We start from the raw sequence: 22,946 nt of genomic DNA on the forward strand, positions 1-22,946 counted from the left end.
TCACCTTATCACCTACAGATACACACAATTTGTATGTTAACCCATAGCATTCAAGTGTTTCCTATTTTTTTTTAAAATCTTTTGATTGAGAATGCTTTGCAAATGAGTAGAAAGTGCTAAAAATTTGCTGGAAAAAAACAACTTGTTTTCCATTTCTGTTGTAATTCACTTTACCATCCATGAACAATAGTAATTTAATCAAAAGTCATCATTGAAGTCTCTAAATGGGCACTGCTGCAAGTGAAAGTTATTATCACTCTTTTTGTGTACAAATTGACAATTTCTTGTTGATTTTTTTGTAATTTACATTCACACATGTAAATTTATTTAATATACATTTTTTTTTTAAATCATTGTGTGAAAGAGGGGCAATATAAATAGATTGATGTCACTTTGTGGAGGAAAAGCCAATTCATTTATAAAACCCTGAACTGCTGTGAGTTAACTACAGGTACATACAGTACATCTAGTGCATATATGTACATACATGTACTTTACATTCTTAAAGCTACTTTACAATTAACATACATTCAGAGAAGGGGTGTGGCAAATTACTTAGCTCTTGGTTAATAGTTAATGAAAGTGTCTTGAAATCTGCGTCCTCATACTCACAGGCTGTGTGTGGATGTGTGCATATAATGTAGGCCAACTACAAAACGATGAATTTTTCATTATGAAAAGAGCTACCGGTAGTCACTCAATTGATGCTTTTCCCAATTACTAAAAATGTTTTTTTTATAATTTGAATCATGCTGAAGGGCTGAGCTAAAGGAAAGGGGTCCTTTTTAGGGAGATTTGAAAAATATTTCTCTATGTAAAGGCAATGTAATTGTATATTTCTCAGGAATAAAGTGAATATTATGATACTGATTCAACATGTACATGTACATTGTACATGATGAGTGCAATAGAAAGAGGAGTGAAAAGGGAGTGTAGAGATGAGAGAGAAACAGAGAAAGAAAGACAGTCACACAGACAGACAGACAGACTGATATAAATCCAGAATATAGTTCGCATTCTGGAAGGGGAAGAGAAAAAAAGAGGGAGAGGGAAGAAAAAACATAAAACGGAGAGAGTAAACGGAAGTGGACAGCTAAAGCTGGGATGGGAAGTTATAAAAATTATTCAAGGCTATATCTATTAATTTTAACAGAGCTGACCAAAGAAAAGGTCAAACAGACCAAGATTTTGAGATGTCATTTGAGTCATTTGAGTTCCTTGGCTGTTCTTGGAAGAAGAAAAAAAGGAGTTCGGTGTTGAAACTTAAAGAAGGATTGAGAAGAGAAGAGAAGCGCAGATATAATATCTCAAAATTTGATAGGAAATATGAAAAGAATGTAGGGAAAGTAACATCTAGTACAGTACATGTATCTCATGATTTTTATTCCTTGTTGACAGTGATATCGTGATTGCAAAAATGTTGTTGGGAGAGAGAGAGACACTAAGAAAAAGAAGGAAGGAATGAAAGTTAGAGAAAATGAAAGGTACAGGAAGAGAAAGGGGAAAGAGAATGAAAAAGAGAGAAAGAAGGAAAGACAGCAGTAGGAAACGAGAGGGTAGAAGGAGAGGTGTTGTGGTCTAGTGGATAAGACACCCAACTGCAGATCACAAGGTACTGGGTTCAAGTCCTGCCGCGTCACTAATGTCCTTTGGCAAGACGTTAATCTACATTTGCCACTCTCCACCCAGGTGTAGATGGGTATCTGATATGCTTGAGCGCTGGTTATTTTGGCAACTCGGCTACAACCAGGGTAGTATGTGTAAAGCGCCATGAGCGTCAGAGCCTGGCAGATACTGGCACTATATTCTAATGTCAATTATTCAGTCTTTTTTTTGCATGCCGTCAACATGGCAATAAACGAGCTGATATTTTCCAAGCTACTAACGTCTACAAGACTAATCCCCCTCCAATCGGGGAGTGTCTGGGTGATGAAGACACAGTGTCTCGACATAAGTAATCAGTATTATCATGAGCACTCAGCTAGTACTTGCCGATGTACAGTCTACATATTTCCCATTGAGCATCTAGTGATGATACGTGTTGGCTGCGGAATATCATTTAGGATTGGAAAGCAGCTAGTGGTCCAAAATTTGCTTCAGTGACGATTGCTTTCTCTCCATTTTGTCAAAGATATGCATGTACATTTCCAACTAGGGTTAGAGTTGTGATTGAGTTTAACGTTCTAGTTTAAAGGGGAAGTTCACCCTGATAATTATCTGGTATCAATAAAAGCATAAAAATGAGAGAAACCAATTAAAGAATGTTTGAGCAAATCAGATTAAAAATAAGCAAGTTATGGAATTTTGAATGAGCAATCAATCAAACACAAATTGGCAACTCTGTGATGTATGTATCTTGCAAGATCCCCTCAATAGAAGGAAAAAAAGATTTTTATTTTTGAGCTGAAGAAAATTTCCAATCATAGGATAGACATTATTGTTACAAAATTACTTGACAGGCAAATTGTTGGTGAACCTATTATAAAATCTGGAAATAATGTTAAGTCTTTTATTTTCATATAATGTGTTCATTATACAGGATGCCTCAAATACATTAAGTAAAATACTACATGAAATGTGTTTCATTTTCCAAAGCCAAATTTATTAAAGACTCCACAACTCTGTGTAAAAGGATTGAGGTATTTTGACACTTATTTTTCTTAAAACTTTACAAAAATTGTAAACTAAAAATGTATGCACAAATTTGTTACAGGTTCTAAACTTCTTTTGAAGATACATAAATTTGACAACACAACATGTACATGCACACCCAGGGTGCTCATGGTAGGTCATTTATAGGGCACTGGTAATTTTCGGGGGCATGCAAGTTCATAAATGCTTGCATTATAGATAACCCTTTGGAGCAATTATGAATAATGGCCTACTAGCTCTGCTTCATTTGACAGTACCATGCCCCCGGATACATGCCTAAATCTGCATCTTTTTTAGGGGTCGGAATGCATTTGCAAGTTAATGCTACAAATGCCACAAAGAATTAAGCATTGTTCACATATTATGAGCTTGATGACTTTAAGTGTATCAACACAGAGCTAAGAGAATATGTGTAGGACCTTTGTTGTGTGCGGTTGCCATTCATAAATTTACACGTTAGAAAAAGCAGCGGTTATTTTGGGGCAGTTTACGTCATATCTGAATGAGCCTTTAGGATATACAGGAACAGTTTAGAGAATGTACTTGTATTTGCGTTGTATACAATATATACAAATTCATGCTATATGTACATTAACATTTGACAACGTACTGTATGATGATGCTCCAGGGGCATTAGCTTTGATCATGGTCCGTATCCTACTATGACTAACTCTGACCAACTTCAACCTTAGACAAAACGCTATACAACTACCGGCCTAGCCCTAACCCTATTCCTACATGTCCATATTTGACAAAATACAGCCCTGAGAAAGTGTTAAAGCACTCTAATGTGAGGCCATATGGCACAGCTCGCTGGCCAAAATTTTAAGAAATTTAACAAAGTTTTAGAAACCGAGTTACTGTTCCACCGGATTTCTTATGTGAACATGTCTACATGTAGGTTAGATATGTAACATGTCCAGAGTTGAACTTACTCTCTTGGAATTCAATTCAACTGTCGTTGGAGATAATGTTGTACAACAGAGTTTTGTTTCTGTTATTGCACTGCATCCTTAAAACAGTTTCTTCTTCTGGTTGTTGATCCTCTTTTTGATCCTTTGTAGAAGTCAAGACACCAGGAGGAATGGCCTTTGAATGTATCCTGGATGAGAACAAGAAACCTGATACATCAAAGCGCCCTGCAACCCCACCAAAGAGCAAGAGCACCACATCATTAGATGAGATCAACGCCAAGCTTCAGGAAGCAGAGAGGAGGAGAAGGGTAAAAATGATGATGATATTGATTTTCAAGATGAATAAGAGAAAGTCTAAGAAAATAAAGATGAAAAAAATAGGTATACTTTGCAATTTGACGATATTATTTTGTTTTTATTTTTTTGAGGGGGGGGGGGGAGAAGGGAACAAGAAAAATATCACAAGTTTGACCAAATTAGCAGGATGCCATTTAACTTCTGATTCACTACATGAAAAGCCAAATATATAACTGATGACGAACATTAGATCTAGAAAGATGAAATTGAAGCCTGGGAGTGAGCTAGAAACACTGTCTTTATTATGCTAATCAAATGTACATAATAAGCAAGTGCATGAGCAGCCGGCTGGCAAAATGAAGTGCAGGCAGTGCTGTGTTGGTTGATGTAGCTGTCTGCTGTATACTTAGCTTCATACATGTACAACTGGGTGTGACTGCATGTACGTGCAGGCAAGATTTCTGCATCTATCAGGAGACACTGTTACAAAGCTTGGGGCCATATCCGACAAAAGCGTTTCTGTGGGTACATTAAAGATGATTGGGATTTGGTAATGTGTTTGATCGATCGTGTCAGCAGAAGATATGAATTGAATATATCACAGAATTTCTTAGATATATGATTATTTAACTTTTGGAACTGAATGTTGAAATCAATCTGCATTTACAAGAAGACTCTGTTAAAAAGGGCCATTTTGACAAAAGTATTCTGTGGTACATTAAAAGTTGAGTGGGATTATGTAGCGTGTTTGATTGTGTCAGCAGAAGATATGAATTGAAAATGTCATAACAAAAATTAGAGGTATTATTTAACTATGTTTTCTTTGAATCTTTCTCTTTCATTTTCGTGATCCATTTCTCTCTCGGTTATATTTGTTTCAATTTTGTTTGTATCCCTAAGATCCTGACTATTCGCATGAACACAGAGTTCAGTAAATATCTGCCTGCTTTTCTGAATAAATATAGTGATTTCACAAAAAGGGCTACAGCTCTGAAGAAATTTCTTTCATTACTAATTCATATCCTCTTTTCTCCCTCTCTATCTCTCTCTCTCTCTCTCCCCTTCCGTCTGCCCTCCATCAGTCCGTGGAGACCCAGATGCTGGAGAAGCTTGCGGAGGAGAACGCCCGCATCCTTGAGGCCCAGGCCAAGGTGGCAGAGAAGAACAACAACTTCAAGATGGAGGCAAAGAAGCAATATGTGGAGAAGATGACCAAGGTTGAGATCAATCAGCAAGCCCAGCAAGAAGCCTTCAACCTCAAGCTCCAGGAGAAGGTATAATATTGTCTCTTTCTATCCTTGTTTCTTGTTTGGCATGCATATTTATTGTAATAGTTTTTTATCCTACAGCACATCCTTCGTGTTGTGTCTCAGCAAGGAGGTATTCACATTATAAAACATCTCTATTTCAGCTAGATTTGTTAAAGGTTGCTTCACCCCCCCCCCCCACCATTCCTGAGCTATTCAATTTTTTTAAAGCCTAAACAAACAGTGTAGCTTTTGTTGAAATGCACATGAAATATACACACAAATTTTTAATGAGATGTTACGAGTGGTCCATGGAAAAGGAAAGTCATCCCTCGCTCTCAATCCAAATTTACAGCATGTCATTGCCTTCTGAATTGGTATGACTCATGAGTTCCTCATGCCCTGTGGATTACAGTGACCTTAAGTGACCATCTCCAGTCTAAATCAATGAGCTGTGAACAGTACGTGTTTGAATCGGCAACACAACCAGTCAATTATCTTAATGCTAATTTCAGCCAGGGGGTTGTAAATAACTTGGATTATACCCACATAAAGAAGATATTGACTGCATACATTTACTTATCTTGCTGACTGTTTTACGATGTATGGAAAAAAGGGGAATACGTTTTATTGAAGTGTTGAGAAATTAATATACAGACATGACATTTAGAGTCTTTTCCTTTTTATGTATGAACCACTTTCATAGACATTCTTGTGCTTATGAAATAATGGGTTCAATTTGAATTATTCATAATTACATGCACCAAGATATAGGAACTTTTCTTTTTTGTTATTTTTCTTTACAGCTTTGTTATTTTTTTTTCTTTCATTTTTTGCAAAGAATGTTTTATTTAAAAGTACATGTAGGACCTTTTTTGCATGCAGTTCCCTATTGTTTACATGTTTTTTTAAATGCAGTGGCATTGTTGCAAAGATTTGTCGCATCATACCTGAACACGCCTTAATTCTGTCAAGGTGATCCTCACTCAATACCAGTTTAGATGACTCTCTCTCTCTCTCTGTGCCTCTCTCATGAAAAAGTAAACATATACATGTATGCATAGATGTTTCAAGTAAGAGAAAGTAAGAATTTGGGGAATTCAAATTATGAGTTCTACATGTTTGTCATATTTGCACTGAGAGCATGTATTTGCTCGGAACTTATATTTTCGCTTAAATGTCTTTTTTGAAGGATCCCCCATACAAAACAAAAAATATACAAACAAATACAACATAAGATATACTTATTCTTACTGAGCATAGTAGAGCCATTATAAACTTATGATTCAGTGTGCTAAACATACCTAATGTTTAGTGAAACCTCTTGCCTCTCTGCTTGAACAGGAGTACTAAGACATTAATGTGTACATAATGGTGCATCCTTGAACTGTCTGCAACACCCATTTTATTATAATTTCATAAATATAGAGTTGAGTTCTGGTCAGGAGATTGCATTGTGAGCCTAGTACAATCAGTGCACTGTGTTTGCTTAGGAGACATATGTAAATACTATTCGTCTTGGCATATTTCAGAAGAAACAGAATAAAAAGAGATAGAAGGATATGTGATGTGACCGTATCTTCATAACAAGACTGCAAGCAAAATGTTTAATTATGCATATATATATATATCCTTAATTGTTCTTAATGGGCTTAAACAAACTAATCACTATAGTCTTGATTACGTAACACCCTTCTTGGTTTCTCCCCGATTCCAGAAAAATCACATCAAGGTGGTGCAGGAGCGCAACATGCGCAAGAAGGAGATTGGTGATGGAGGTGACGCTGAGGAGAAGCAGTAGGTCTAGCGCCCTCTAGCTAGATCGACCCAGCCAGCCAGCCAGTCAGAGAGAGTTCAGATTACAACCATTCAGAAGCAAAAAGAGATTGGAAAAAATGCTGTAATTTAGTGTAAATGCTGATTATATATGCGATGTGAAAAGGGTTGTCATTATTTTCTTGGTCAGAATTTTGAAAGAGTTGTTCCTGCCTTATTCATTTTATCTTAGATTTACCCTTCAAGTTTGGGGCTGTTATTGAAGATTTTGTTTTTGTTGAAAAAGGAGTTTCTGTTCATTGGTATTTTTTTTTCTTGCAAATATTTGCGTTGTATATTGTTATATCCTGATGACTGTATTGTTTTTTGTTCATTGCACTTAGTATAGAATTGGTGGTGAAACATTGCATCTAGCCTAAAGTATGTTATAGATATAAGACAGAACTAAGAATGTTGTTATTTTGACATGTTGAATCCATTGACATCTTTCAGGAATTGAAGTGGCTGATACCAGAAACTCTTTTCTGTGGTGTTTGGTGGTATTATTAATGTCACAACGTAGAGACCTGTTACTGAAGATATTGACACTTAGCACCAGCAATGCTAAACAGTTGACACCAAGCACCAGCAGTGCCAGACAATTAACACTTAGCACCAGCAGTACTAAACAATTGACACTTTAATAGCACCAGCAGTGCGAAATTGTTGACATGTCTATAAATATCACCTTCAGTGGTAAACGTTGACATTTAGCACCAGCACTGCTAAACGGTTGACATGTCTAATACATATGTAGCACCTTCAGTGCTAAACAGTTGACACCTAGCACCAGCACTGCTTTAACCACTTGATACTTAGCCCCAGAAGAGCTAAACAGTAGAAACCTAGCAGTGTTAAAGACAATTGAATCAGATTAAAACACAGATATATTGCAATGGCCTTGTGGCCAGGTCATTGTTCTTTTTCACAGATGAGAACCAATTGTAAACCTCTATAAAATTCTGCTATTCCGTAAACAAAAAAGGCCAGCTTAAAATCAAATACAAATGTTAATTAATCTAATCCTAATATAAATGTCAAGGATAGTATGGGATAATTTTGCTTTACATACAGTTCATTAGTGTTACATCAAATTTCTGTCTCTTTTGAAATAATTCCACCTCTTTTGGATATGTCATCATACTCAGAAAGTGTTGAAAGAAAGTCAACCGCAGTGATGTCTGCTGATTCAAGTTTCAATTGTCAACTCTATCTACAGCGCATTATATATTACAAAGTAATGATTCTGTGCTCATTCAGTCACAGCAGAATTATACTTAATACGACACCAACCATACTCGTTTTCATCTGTAGCATATTTGCCTTTCTCTAGAATTTATTTCAATATCATAGTTGTCAAGTTTAGCCGATCCGCGTAGAGTAGAGCACTTCTTGCACATTGCACCATTGTTTGTCAAACATGGAGATAAAAATCCTTACTGCCATTTTCCTGTTTGCACCATGTGGATCATTCATATAGATGTAGATTTTATTCTCTAGATGTCGTTCAGTGCTGTAGGCTAGCTTTGCATCTTGCACAATATGTACATTGTCAAATTGTAGCACAGTGTCAACATTATTCACAAAATAATGAAAAACACAGATAAATGATAGTATAAAGTATTCAATACATAGAATTATTGCTGCACTTCTATTGCTTTCACTGTCAAAGGTAGTCTGTCGGTTGAGAGTTCCATAAATGTTCTCCATAGCCACATTGTTTTACAGCTTTAGAATTGGCTAGTTCATGCCTGTTATCTTCACGTATCTAGTGTTTTCGAGTAGACTAAAGTCTGTATTCTTTTGATGTATTCAGTACTAGCAAATACAATGAACACAACTCCTGTTTATAGAAGCCTCAGTATGGTAAGGTATTTAAACACAAAGTGTCATATATCTAATGCAATGTTTTGATATTTTTGTTTTGTTTTTATACTAATGAGTTAATTCCTTTGGCTTCCATTTTGTTTGAAAAACAACTGAACACCCTGTAAATAATAGTGGTTATCAGTAGACTTTAGGGAGAGTTGCGTTTACATTTTGTAAATTATATATAATTTTCAGTACTTTTGAATGCGTTTCCAAAAGTTATTTTGAGTGACAATCCATGTCCAGGAGTGCTTTATGGTTATCTACCAATTTTTTCTATGGTATCTGTATTGTTGTTTTGTTTGTGAAAAGTTGTGTCTGTTCAAACTTCCTTAGAGTTGTGTTACAACTTGATTGCTTGTAACACATTTGCTGCAGATTTCATTGAAATCAGAAACATCAGAATTATAACATATTTTACAAGGTCTGGACCATAAAAATTCCATTAATTTTGTGATATATTGAGTTAGTTGTTTGTACCATGCTATCAATGAGGATATAGAATTTCTCTCAACTGATCCAATTGGAAATGTGTTCCATAGAAATGAGAAGTGAAAAACATGTCTGAGAATATTTCTTATAATAAGCTTAACAGCAAAAAAGTAAAGAGCAGATATGAAGGATAAAAATTGAATATTAAGAGCTGATAGCTGCCAAAGTATTAAATCCTATTTAGCCATAAATTGTTATATCAGGTAATTAAGAGGGGGAAACTGAGAGATAACACATATGAACACCTACTTTATTGATGGTCTTATAAACTTTTGTTATCTCACAATATTCATTATTAGTCTCAAGTAGTGTCAATATCGTAATTGAAATGGTGAAAAATAATCAACAATTGTGAACCCATTCTGCTTGTGAAATCTAAAATATTAATTCTTACAAGATTACATTACATCAAAACTTAAACTAAAAAGTAAAGAAATCTAGATCAAAACAGCATAACTTCAAACGTTTGCAGTGTTGATGTGATTGATACATAAGTTAAAGAGAGTATCTATATAGAGCGTGCATACACATAAGTGTTTTTGAAAAGTTTGTGTGCTAATTATAAAGAACATTGATATAATAAATGTGAAATGTACCTTTTTTTCCTTTTTTTTCTGTGGAGCTTTTAATCTACACCAAGCCAGTACAGCATCAAATTGTATTTTCTTCTGTTTGAAACACATGCTTGATCACATAATGACCTAAAATGCCACTGTTCACTAACTATTGTTTCATTTTCGCAGGCTTCAAGGGCATGTTACTTGAAACATTCATGCAAGACATTTTGTGTTCTTCATGTATAAGGCTATATGCATGCTCCTTAAAATAGTCTTGAGAGTTGTCCACTAAACTAACCAATATCTTAATCATTCATTCGTTTGTGTGGTTTTCGACTTCTTTCAAGATCAGCCAAACATTCATTGTACATGGAACAAGGTTGAAAAATTAATCATACCGTTTTAGAAAATTTGTAATTTGGGAAAGAGGGTTTTAGGGTAGACTGATATTTATAGGTGCATCCTTGCAGCCTTTGTAATTCTCTCAAAATGTTATGTTCAATTTTTTTTCTTCAAATTTGGATCACTGAATAATTCCAGATGATAAAAGTAAAAGGATTTCTTCAGCTTTATAACAAATTAAATGAGCATGCAGTGGTACAAGGATTACTTGATTGCCTATTTTGCTATCATATATTCACCTCGATCTTCATTGGTGATTATATGCAAGGCGGTCAAGTCGATAATGCCATTAGTCTATGCAATTTAAGATTTAATGCCCGTTTATTCAGTCATTAACTTTCAATTTATGGACTGTCTCCAGTGAGAAAACAAATTTAATATATTAGGCAGACGGCGTCCCCAGACTATGGTTAAGATGGATGCATTTCAGAACGAACAACTCGTTAATAAGTGGTTTTTAGATACAAGAACAATTTTTTTGTTGCTAAATCTGTTAAATACACTGGCGGCATAGGAGTAACAAAGAGAGGAGAGGATGATCAGATTTTTTGCGGCTTTGGGGGTTAGCCACCGGTATGACCCAATTATTGATTTTTAATCTGCGAAGGAAAGTCTTTTCATCTGGAAAAGATTTTACAGAACTGATCACCATAAACAACAAAATATATTTCAAAGGATGACATTTTACACATTACCATGCATCACTAACTTGTGCTTTACATGACCAAAAGCTAGGCAAAATGTTTTGTTGTTGAAATTCCCTTGTCTCATAATCAGTACTTCATGTTATTTTGTCCTAAACCATTCAATTTTTTGTTTATGACCAAGTACTAGATATTGTTTTTAAAATGTTGATAATGTAAGTATCCCCAAGTTTTCAATATTATTGTATTGGTATTCCATTGTCATCTACGTATACGACTATTAAATGCAGCTTACTATTATATATGGCCAAAGACGATTAAATTAATTGAAGCTACTGGAATCTAGTAATAACATGTTGTGAAGAACTTCTAGGAAACTCTGTAGGGAAACTTGCAACATTTTATTTGTACTGAGTTTTGAAAAAACAATCATTCCTTCCATGCCTTTTTATTATAATTATTTTGCCCACCATTTACGCAAATGCTGGAATTGTTTATTTGTTTGAGTTTATCTTAGATATTATGTTGTATGCACATTGTCTTGTGTAACTTGTGTATTGCGCGTTATTGTAATTGGTCAAAAGTGATAAATAAAGGCGAAAGCTTGTGTGAAATAATTTGCGCTGAAATGATTTTTATTGTGACTTGGAATATATGTGTATGAATAAGAGAAGGAGAGGGGAAGAAAAAGGAACGAGAGAGGGTGAGAGAAATACAGAGAGAGAGAGACCGAGACTGAGAGAACAAGAGAGAAAAGCAACTATAGAGAGAGAGAGAACAAAGAGTGGTGATGTAACGTGAGTTATCATGGGAAGGTTTGGGGGGGGGGGGGGTTACAAGCCTTTCTTGGAAAATCACTGTTGCGAATTTACAAGGCCAATGATTTTTTTCATCATTCTCCCTCGTACGATTTCGTAAAGGACGAGAAGGGGCACGCATTAAATGTTTTCATTGTTTTAGATTGAAGCCCGCCTAACGAAGAAGGCAAATTCCCTTGCGCTATGTCGCCATCTCCGGTGAAAGATTTCTTTTATAATTTAGATAGAAAGCGCATATTACCAATATTAGATAAGTGACAACAAAAAAGAAGAATAATACGCATTTTTCACACAATTCCTCTGTATGGCCATCCATTATGGTTCAAGGCATGCCCACATAGGAGTTGTTTTTTTTTATGTTGGGGGACGGGACAAAATGCAATGAATTATTGAAAAATTATTGCATTTTCTTTGTTTTTTGGTTTTTTTTTGTGTGGGGGCGTGGGGGGTAAGTGGACACTTTTTTTTTTTGGGGGGGGGGGTCAAAAAAAAATCGCACCGACTAAGCCAGCTGAAAAGTCGCTCAGTGGGGGGGGGGGAAGAGGACACTTATTTTTTTTTTTTGGTCTCGAAATTTGAAAATTTGACATTTTGTTCCATGGGGGGGGGGGGGGGTAAGGTCACCTTTTTTAGGTCAGCCATAGGCATAATATTTTTTTTTTTTTATTACAAAAAAAATCAAAAGGGGGGGGTTTCACAAAAATATACACAAAACATACACATAACATTAACAAAAACTTGAAATAACACTGCTCCAGAGAAATGTATTTCCATGCAGTTTGAGACGCGCTAGATAATAACACAAAACGGAAATGTGCAAGTATTTGAACGTATGTGGGTTCATGCATGGTATTTTACGGGGTCGTAGCCATCTCTCAATGTGTCATATTGTCATTTGCTAATGAATCCTGATTGTCCAAGGGAGTAGTTGTCCTTGAGGTAATTGTTTTCGGTTGGTAGTTGTCCTCGGGGGGGATTTGTCCTCGGAGGGTAATTGCCCTTGGGGGGTACTTCCCCGGGGTAATTTTCCGGGGGGGGGGGGTAATTTTCTGGGGGTGAATTTCCAGGGGGGTAGTTTTCGGGGGGGGGGGGTAATTTTCCGGGAATATTTGCCCAGATGGTAATTGTCCTAGAATCATAACCAGCCGTTTAAACGGTTTATTGAGGATGGAATGGCGTTTGTAGAGGACTTCATCTCCGGGTTCATCTTCATTAACCTTCAACCTCATCCATTCTTCTTTGGCCTGCAGACAGCTTTTTTAATTTCTTCCCTTTGTGAAAAGGAGTCGGAGGTCAGAGAATTTCAAGTTCTGTGTTCCGTCCTCCGCCACCCGCGCCAAAGAATCACGGATCCGCCACTCGCGGGAAAACTTTCTGATCTAAACATGCATTATAGTGAATAACAAAACAAAAATAAAACAAAACAAAAAGGAAAGAAAGAAAGAAAGAAAGAAAAAGACCGTTCCCATCCAAGACTTGTGAATGTATCCACATCAGACGTTATGCTTCAAATTGCGCTCGCACACTTTATGATGATTAATGAGATGCTGGAAGCAGAGAGAGTAATTTGGATAATTATGTTTTATGCATGGTAATTGCATTCCACCTTAAAGTTAATCACTCATAACGGGGGTGCAATTATTCATTAGGCCGATGCTCTGAAAATGTAGTGGAAAATAATTATCCACTCTTGTTACATCAAGAACAGGAGCGTCGAAAGTGGAGGGGGTTGGTGGGGGCAAATGCATTTCGCCCCCAAAGCCCCCCCCCCCCACCCCCGAATTTTTTATTTTTTTAAAATAATAAAACCTGAATTGAATCACATAAAAATTATATTCCATTCAAAGAGAATGAGAGTAAAAAGAATGACTTTTCTTTTGGCAGGAATACTCCTGCCAAAACGGTATTTGCTATTTTCCCTCTCTCTCTCTCTCTCCCTCTCTTCACGTCTCATGTGATTTGCGTATACATGTACAAATATTATCATTAGGGATCGGTGTCTGCTCATCAGTTTTGGTGCGTGTTTCACTGGAGTATAATTTTACATAGTTACATCGTCTATATTTTATCATGCCACCACCGCTTTCCTTTTCATGCATGGGCGGAAATCGCTCCGAAAAAGTGAAGGGATACATTGAGATAACCACCACCACCACCACCACCACCACCACCACCACCCCATCACCAACACCACCATCAACAACAACGAAAAAAAAAACAACGATAATAGTAGTAATAATATTAACAATATCATAATCATCAACATAAACAAAAGCAAAATCAAAATTATTTGCATTTGCCACTGAAATCTTTGATTAATAAATTAACAAAAATCGTGGGGATAATTCGATAGGTGTTTTCCTCAATTCCTTTCCATCTTTCCAAATAGTGGAGGGCGGGACGCATGCTCCGTCTCCCTCGGGATTTCCAGCCATGTTTCCATGGTAACCGCTGAAGGTGTACATCCTCCCGCGTTCATGTTCTCCGGGTGATATATAGCTGACAACCGATTTACCTGCGGCTACAATTTTGCAACGATGTATTGGCTGCAATGCGAATTACGACCTCTCTCTCTGATCGTCCCCTATTTTGATCATCCTGAAAAACGCTTGTTTCGTTATTGTCAGATTGATTGAGAATAACGCAACAGCTCAGTCAGTTCTTTTTTTGTGATAGTATGTTTGAAAAAGGAGCGTCTGAATCTTGTTTTGTGCTTGGGCCAAAGCAGACTTATTTTGAGAGTGAAAAATATAGACAACAACAGTCAGTTCTCTCCTCGTAAGATTTGCTGCTTGCACGAAGGAGTGTTAGAATCTTGTTTCTTCGTGGTGTCCCAACAAACTTTGGGAACTAAACATATAAAATACGACTTTCTACAGCAGTGAGCTTATTCCTGACGAAATTTGTGGTTTGCAGATGTGTTATAAAATGAGGGGAACACTAAGAAATAGTTGCAATATTTGAATAGATCAGAGGCAAACTTTTCGTCAAAGTGATTTTAAAAAGTGGTAAGATGATGATGGCAATTTTGTTTAGAATGGTGAGTAAAAACTTACTTGAATCATTTTTATAACTAATTACAAATACTTGATGATATTTTTGTTGTGTTTTATATTGAAACTTTTGGGAAACTTCAACTGAAAATATAGAAATGAGCTTTAGATGCTTATAGCTCAAGGAAAGGTCAAGAGTGACGGAATGCATCATTTTTCCCTTTTATGTGCCCCTTTATTTTGACAAGTGGCCCTTTTTCTTTATAAGAAGTCCCCATTCCCCTTGTAATAACTGCTCCTTTTTAACTCGGATAAGGATAATCGCTCCTTTTATTTTCACATGTGCCCCTTTTCCTTTCTAATAAGTGCCCCCTTTCCCCTATGAAAAGTGTCCCTTTTCATTCTAATAAGTGCGTCTTTTAATATCTGGTAAATGATCCTTTTCAGGTACGAGAAGTTACTCCTTTTCACTTCAGATGTGCCTCCTTCACATCCGAAGTTGCCCCTTTTCAAATCTGAGAGATGCTCATTTGACAAGTTCCCCTTCTCGTCCTGATAACTGCTCTTTTCATCTCTGATGAGCGCCCCTTTTCATATCTAATAACTGCCCCTTTTATTTTGACACGTTCCCCCTTTTTCTTTCTTATAAGTGCCCCTTCCACTCCTCATTAATACCTCTTTTCATCTCTGATAAGTGCTTATTTTACCTTCAACATGTGCCTCTTTTTAATAAGAGCCACTTCCCCCTTCTCTTAGAAGCCCCCTTTCACCTCCGATAAATGCCCATATCAACATCTGATTAGTGCCCCTTTTCTTTCAACAAATGCAAATTTTCATTTATTCTCAGTGCTCCTTTTTCATTATCATAAGTGCTTCTTCTCATATATGGTCAGTGCCTCTTTTCAGGTGCGATAAGTACCCCTTTCACCTCTGATATATGCCCCTATCAAAATCTAATGGGTGCACCTTTTCCGTCGACAAATGCCTTTTTTTCATCCCAGGTGAGTGCCTCTTTTCAGGTGTAAGAAGTGCCCCATTTTCACCACTGATAATTACCCTTTGTACGTTGACATTTGCTGCTTTTCTTTTCTAATAAGCGTCTTATCAATTCCAATAAGTGTCCCCTTTTCCTCTCATCATTAAACATGTCCCTGAGCGATTAAGAGCACCCCCCCCCCCCCCAAAAAAAAAATCTCGCGTTTATAGATGATATAAATATGTTACTTATCAAAGGTATTTTCAGTCTTCCGTTATGAGAATGTACTCATACCCCCATCAGGATTGGGGTTTTTCTTCCTTTTTATAAGATGTAATTCTTCGCACCGCGACCTCACATCTTTAACAAACTTATCGCTCGCAAATGAATATTCAGACCATCACACCCAACTGCAAAGCAATATCTTGTATCAAGGAAAACGAGAAACGAATATTGAAATCTTCCCTGATAATGTAATAACAATGTAACGGTATATACCGATGTCTAAAAAAGGGCATATTTTCGCCTCGAGATTTCCCTTTGTAGGTGCCCTTTTTTCTCCATAAAGTGCCCTTTTTTGTTGGAGCCCCGCCACTTTGGAAGTCGCTCCGCCGCCCCTAGAGAGAGAGAGAGAGAGAGAGAGAGAGAGAGAGAGAGAGAGAGAGAGAGAGAGAGAGAGAAAGAGGGGTTAAATATATTATATTTAAAAGCAGTGGTTAAATCAGTGAATAATTAGAGTTAGTAATGCGAAATTAGACAAACTATTTCAGTAACACAGTCGCAACATTATACAGTTTGTTGGTATATTTGTTTTTGTTTTAGCTATTCCAAATGCAATTGTGTTCGTTCTCCAGATTCAGTTTCATTTTGATTTATTCATTTTTCACATTCACAGTCACCACACAAATCATTTACAAAATAATCAATAGGAATGAAAAGGGATTTTTTCTTCTTCTCAATATGTATAAAAATACAAACAAGCCATGAAAGTGATAATAAAGTCGAAATAACATAAAGGATCTTAAACACAACTCCATGGTATTTTCACTGAAATTAAAAACACATATTTGCTTGTAAATTGTAAATTCCCTTTTAAAACGAGAGCAGTCCATTGTGCACGTTAATAATAATAATAATCGGTTCTTGTATAGCGCATAACGTCTCTCTGCGCTTTATACCCCGGCTTTAGCATGGCTTCCAATACGGCGCTCTAGCATTTGATGATGATGATGATTTTTATTCGACAAGCTTCCAACATACAACAATATACAATAATAACAGATCAAAAAAAGTCAGCTTGAACAGGATAACCCACGAAAGCTCGAGAGCTTATTTCCAGTGGGGTCCCTTACAGACATGTATAAAATTAATAAGTTAAAATAGTAATATTTACAGACAGATAAGAAAATTAAAAGAACTACTTATTAAAGATAATAATAACAACATTTAAACTGATTTCAAGGAATTAACTCTTGCCAGGTAATAATAGTAAATTAAAAATAATTGAAAAACACAGAAAAAATAGGAGAGAGGTGAAATAAGACGAAGGATATATAATTTACACTTCATTTGCTATACATTTTGGGAGCATTATTTCATAATTTCCGAGGGGGGGGGGGGGCCGTGATGGTGATGGTGATGATGATGATGATGATGACTATCATGGCATGCTCGATCCTTTAGACATAGGCGGATGATTACGATGATAATGATAAATACGATGATAATAATGATGTTAATTATGATGATTATTACGATGGCTGATGATGATTATGATGATGATGACCACGTACCATGAAATGCTTCTTAAAACATAGGTGGATGATGATGATGCTGGTGATGATAATGATGACGATGATGATGTCGTTGATGCTGCTGCTACTGATGATGACCAGGGGGTGTTTCACAATTTGTTTTTTAAGCCATAAAATGTTGATTCAAATCATTCATGTTTTCTATTATCAAGGAGATTTCATGTTCTTGAAGTGGAATTTATAAAAAGTCTAAAATACTTGATTACATTTTCGTTTATGAATATATTTTATTTTAAGGCTACAAATGGCTCTTCATAACACAAAACGAACAGGGGCGTGTGTATAGTCGAGGGAAAAATGCAAAAGGGAGCTTCAAATCCTCTGCAAATTTCGCATTTTTCTCTAACTATACATAACCCTATACTGTGAAACTTGGACACCTAGGAATTAAAGTACTGGAGACAACATACAATTAATGTAAGAAATTGCTGGATCCTGAGTAAGTTTATCATCATGAAAGTAATCGGCAATCTGCTGAGTTGTTCCGTATTAGTACGGTACTTAACGTGTGCATTGGACCGTTCACCATGGTGCCGATCCTTTCCGCCGCCGTAGCTCTGGCAGCTTTTGTTCGCTTCACCCTGCCCGAGCTATCACTGACGAGATGGACCGATTTTAACGGAGAGCTGAAAGCCTGTCTGGCCCCCTTCACCATAACCTATCATCAGGAGCAATCTCCCCCAACGAAGCAGGTGATTGTTTTTCTTCTTTGTTACAAGAATTCTTCCAAGAAATTCCAGACTTTGAAGTAAGGTCTGGACCTTAGGCTTAGCATTCGTTCATAATTCCAAATGGATTAGACATCCCGTCCATTTCCGATTTGTACAACCAATGTCTTTCTTACATATCCATGAGGGTGAACGGGGACGATTTGGTGAATCATTGTTTAGACTCTCAATTGCAACGGGAGTCGAAATGGGTGAGGAAAAAATCCACGATTGTCAAAAGTAATGAGGTTTACTCATCTGTTGAAGGGCATCCAACACTCAAAGAAAAGAAAAGAGAGGCACAAAAAATCCTAACTCACAAAGTCTCTACCTTTTGGCATACACATGTTAAAGAGTTAGTAGTTCAAGGGAAATTTCTAGATCTTCTATCGCTAGAAAGTAACTGTACGATTTGGAAGAGCATCATGTATAATTTGCCAGTGAAAATCCTTAAATTTCTCGTAAATGCTGTTACCGATACTGTAAACACAAGGGCAAATTTACTGAGATGGGGCAAATCTGCAACAAACAAATGCAGGCACTGCGATTGTGTTGAGACACTGAACCATGTTCTTAATTGCTGTTCACTATTTCTATCTCAAGGGCGATACACCTGGCGCCATAACAATGTTCTAAAATGCTTTGTAGAATTCATCACAGAAAGTACTTCGCCCGATACAAAAATCCTTCATGGTATTCCCTATTTAATCGGCTACTCCCCTGTCTCAACAATCCTATTGTCTTGTACCCAAACAAACCTGAGACCTGACCTTCGTATCTACGATGAAAAAAGTAAAAAAAATCATGATCATGGAAATGACATCCCATTTGAACTTAGAGTCGATAAGGCCCATCAATATAAAAGTTGATCAATACTCGTCCCTCGTCAGAGACATTGAAGATAATGGCATTGAGGTAGAACTTTTGGCAATTGAAGTCGGTCCTCGTGGGTTCATTTCATCAGGCAATACCCAGACAATAACAAAGATGCTGGGCTACTTGCATAAACGGAACACAAAGCAATTTCAGGACAAACTCAGTAAAATGGCCCTTGTGTCGTCCTTTGCAATTTATTGCGCAAAGGGTGAACCTTCATGGCAAGACTGTAAACATTTGTAATAACTGGATACTAAATGATAATAATGAATAATAATATTAATGATAATATTAATAATAATAATAACGATCTTATTTAAAATGGTAATAATAGTAGTAATAATAATAATAATAATAATAATAATAACAACAATGATAATGATGATAATAATAAAAATAAACACAATAATAATGATAATGATAATTATAATGACGATGATAATGATAATGATGATAATAATAATAATGATAATAATTATAATAATAATGATAACAATAAAGCTAATGATAATTATAATAATAACAAAAGTAATTGTGCTTATAAGTAATAAAGAGGGCTATCGTGGTGCAACCGTGGGCTGAATGCATGCCACTGAACATGTCATATTTTGTTGCATCACGTGAGCCCTCTATTCCTCCAAAACGATTAAGCATTTGTATACATTAATTGAGTAAAGTGAATTATAAATTGTGTATTTTTCTTAATCTGAAACGAAACAATTTGGCATGAACACAACTACTGTTAAAGATCTCGGCAATCATGTTTTATAACATCTTTATGTCTTATATGTTTTGTATTGTATGCCCTGCTTTGGCAGTTATGAGCCATGACCTGGACTACTCTTATTATATGTCTGTGACTGTGCAATTCTTTTATGTTTATACCATGTTCCTTTATTGAAGATTGATAATAAAGTGATACAAAATCAAAGTCCAACTTAGAGTTAAGTTCGACTTAAATCTTTGTGAAACACCCCCAGGGACCATGCTATGCTACTTTAGAGGGTAGCCATGGCCGTCATGAAAGCCGGGGTTCTCGTATGCTCTTTAGAATGTCGGAAGAAATATCACCCACTCCCCCTTCTGTATGACAGTTTTGGATCCGCCCCTGTTTAAAGTAACATCACTCCAATTACATATAATGCTATGTTTTGTATAACGTCGAGCTATTGGAGTGAGTCATTTTTTTTACCGAATGATTTTTTTTCTTGTCTTAAACCAGGTCTTTTTATTAGAGCAAACTAGTGGTTAAGGTCATTCCTCAATTCTAAATCTTACACTGTGTTCTGCAATCAAAATATGAAGTGCCTGCATCAAGTGATACAGAAATAACACTGAATACCGTTTTTTCGTATTTACTAATTCGCAGGCTCAAACGGAAATAAATACTTTCCTATTTAACATGCCGTGTGTTAGAACTATGTTAATAAACATATAATCTTTATTACCTTATGGGGAGCACCGAACTTCAGCGACGAGCACTATACGCTCTTGCCTCCCCACGTCAAATCGTAAAAGAACGGGGAAAACTGTGTGCAACATCTGAACAAAGCTCTCTGAAATCTATACAAGGCTTCACAAATATAAGTCACAATTTATCAATTTTATTAAATATAGTATATTCTCTGCCCCTACACAGGCACCAAATCTAGATATACTAGCCTTTTCCATAACTGTCCTACAACTCTCATTGATCCCACCAACACCCATATCATGCATCATGCATCATAACACATTGAGTGATAATATTCATTTATCTATATCCCTTTTCTCCCACAAATCTGCAAAGATTCAAAATTTCATTCTCGGGGTCCCTCAAACATAACACCCCACAAATCATCGGCCTTTATAGGACAAAACCATACGACATAAACAACCAAACGTCTTTCAACAGAGGCTCCTTTAATTTGCCTATATAGGGAATATCAATATTACAAACATATGACTACTGTATGTATATAAAGCTTCTAAACGTGCCTAAACACCAAATATCCATCGAGTCCCAGGTAATAACGACAATACATTCAAGGGGACTAAACAAAGTCATATCCCTAAATTAAATGACACAAACATCTTGTTCTTGAGGGATTCCTTGACATACCTGTCCTTTGATGAATCAGAAACCCACCTCCCATGTCTCTTAAACAGACGATCTGGGACACCGATCTCTACTGCCGCTGTCACACCCCCGGCGCGTAGGCTATGCAGTCCAAACAACTTAGAATTTTCTCCTATCGCCTCTAGGGTTTCCTTAAAAATGTCTCTACATCTCGAGTATGACAATTTACCCTTCCTCAACTTATACGCTTGCACCGACTTACAAAAAGAAAGGGGTCTAAAAACAAACTCTTCCGAAGACATATCAACAATGCCTGCGCTGGGCAGGTTACCTTCCCTGTGGAAGCTATGACCACCCATGCCCCTTCTCTGAACTGATCAGTCTTACTCCTTTAAAGAATATCTTCATATGGGATGAACATACTTTAACGTCCATGAGCCTAATGTTAATCATTTCATCAAACCTAAGAAATCCTGCACACGCGACCAAAAACAGAGAGCATGTTCTCAAATCCTTCATGCAGTCAGTATTAAGACTTGTCACCATTCTAAAAAGTATATCCGGCGTAACCGGTTCCTTCCTCACTACCGGACATACCAAAATCCTCTTCATCCCGTCCAACAACAATCTCAAATCACACGGATTCCTGTCACCCAGAAAACGGTTAGAACAATCAAAGTGCCATTTCAATGCAAAAAACGCAGTCTCCATTCTGCTATATGGCGCATCTTCATTAAACATAAATGTGATGTACCTTGCTATCTCTTCCGGGCTATCCATGCACTGTGACCCTCCGTGTCTGTCACACCATTCTCTCCAGACATCGACTGATCGCCTGTACTTCTTTACCGTACTTCCCGCCCTTGATGCATCCAGCACCCTCTGCAGCGAAGCTTCAAACTGGATAATATAATGAGGGGGGAAATGCATATATGAAACAACCTCCGGTGAGGAAGTAAAACCACTTGTGTCGTCCCACAAGACCAGTGTGCATACAACACATTATGTAGCTCCAGTGAGCTTAGAATATCTCAGTTAGCTAGGACAATCGCAAACTTGTCAAAACTTCAATGCCAGTGCATTTTATTAAATATACCATGCCCTCCAGTGACACAGTCTCCGTCCCAGCCCTGTCATGCATAATAGCCGCCTCACCAGCGTACAGAACAATAATAATGTTTACCATTAATCCATATGAAGACCGGCCTATCTAGGACCCAACCTAACGCAAAGAATCCCACTCTTATACTGGTCCGAACCAAAAACAGAATTTCTATTTCACCCTAGTACAAAAATATAAGTAGGATCCAAAAACATAACTTGCTTTAACCATGCTTGAGAACATACTTAAATTAGAAAATAACAAAGGCCAAAATGGGGCCGACGGCCATGCCCAACCAATTCAACCTGAGGCACAAGCCAATTATTGTGGCCTTCCCAAGATACCGAAAAAGCATCAACTAAAGATGTTTTCGGGCACAAAAACTTAGAATTAAAGATTGGTAACCTGGTATTACAATCGTCAGCAAACCTTTCCACCGTGTGTGGCCCACACATACCATCCATGTACCTAAAAAAATGCCATCGAAACTCCCCAATCATCCCAATCGACTTCCCTAATGAGACAGTCCGCCATTTCATTAAGGGTACGCGGGATCCACTGAACTTGTAACTCAATATCCTGCCCCGCACAAAAGTCAACTACTCCAATGCCCATATGATGTAGTTCTTTCTTCATGCTACCCTCTCTCAAAATAGCCTCTACCCCACCTTGACTATTTTGCCCTTCAGAGTCAGACTATGAACAAACGCTC

General features: G+C 36.9%; 2 protein-coding genes across 2 annotated transcripts in view; both read left to right on the plus strand.

The window, feature by feature from the left end:
* The window catches only part of LOC579431 (stathmin), a 32,919-nt gene extending 21,413 nt beyond the window's left edge, over positions 1 to 11,506 (plus strand). Inside the window, exons 3-5 of the mRNA XM_779549.5 lie at positions 3,717 to 3,874; positions 4,946 to 5,137; positions 6,828 to 11,506. Coding sequence (XP_784642.2) covers positions 3,717 to 3,874; positions 4,946 to 5,137; positions 6,828 to 6,911 — 434 coding nt within the window. The 3' untranslated portion in view covers positions 6,912 to 11,506. The remainder of the gene's footprint in view (positions 1 to 3,716; positions 3,875 to 4,945; positions 5,138 to 6,827) is intronic.
* Positions 11,507 to 17,754: 6,248 nt separating this feature from the next.
* The window catches only part of LOC105439448, a 40,007-nt gene continuing 34,815 nt past the window's right edge, over positions 17,755 to 22,946 (plus strand). Inside the window, exon 1 of the mRNA XM_030982764.1 lies at positions 17,755 to 18,182. Coding sequence (XP_030838624.1) covers positions 18,018 to 18,182 — 165 coding nt within the window. The 5' untranslated portion in view covers positions 17,755 to 18,017. The remainder of the gene's footprint in view (positions 18,183 to 22,946) is intronic.

Source organism: Strongylocentrotus purpuratus, unplaced genomic scaffold (genome assembly GCF_000002235.5).
Source record: "Strongylocentrotus purpuratus isolate Spur 01 unplaced genomic scaffold, Spur_5.0 spur5_scaffold_13, whole genome shotgun sequence".
Lineage (NCBI taxonomy): Eukaryota > Metazoa > Echinodermata > Echinoidea > Camarodonta > Strongylocentrotidae > Strongylocentrotus > Strongylocentrotus purpuratus.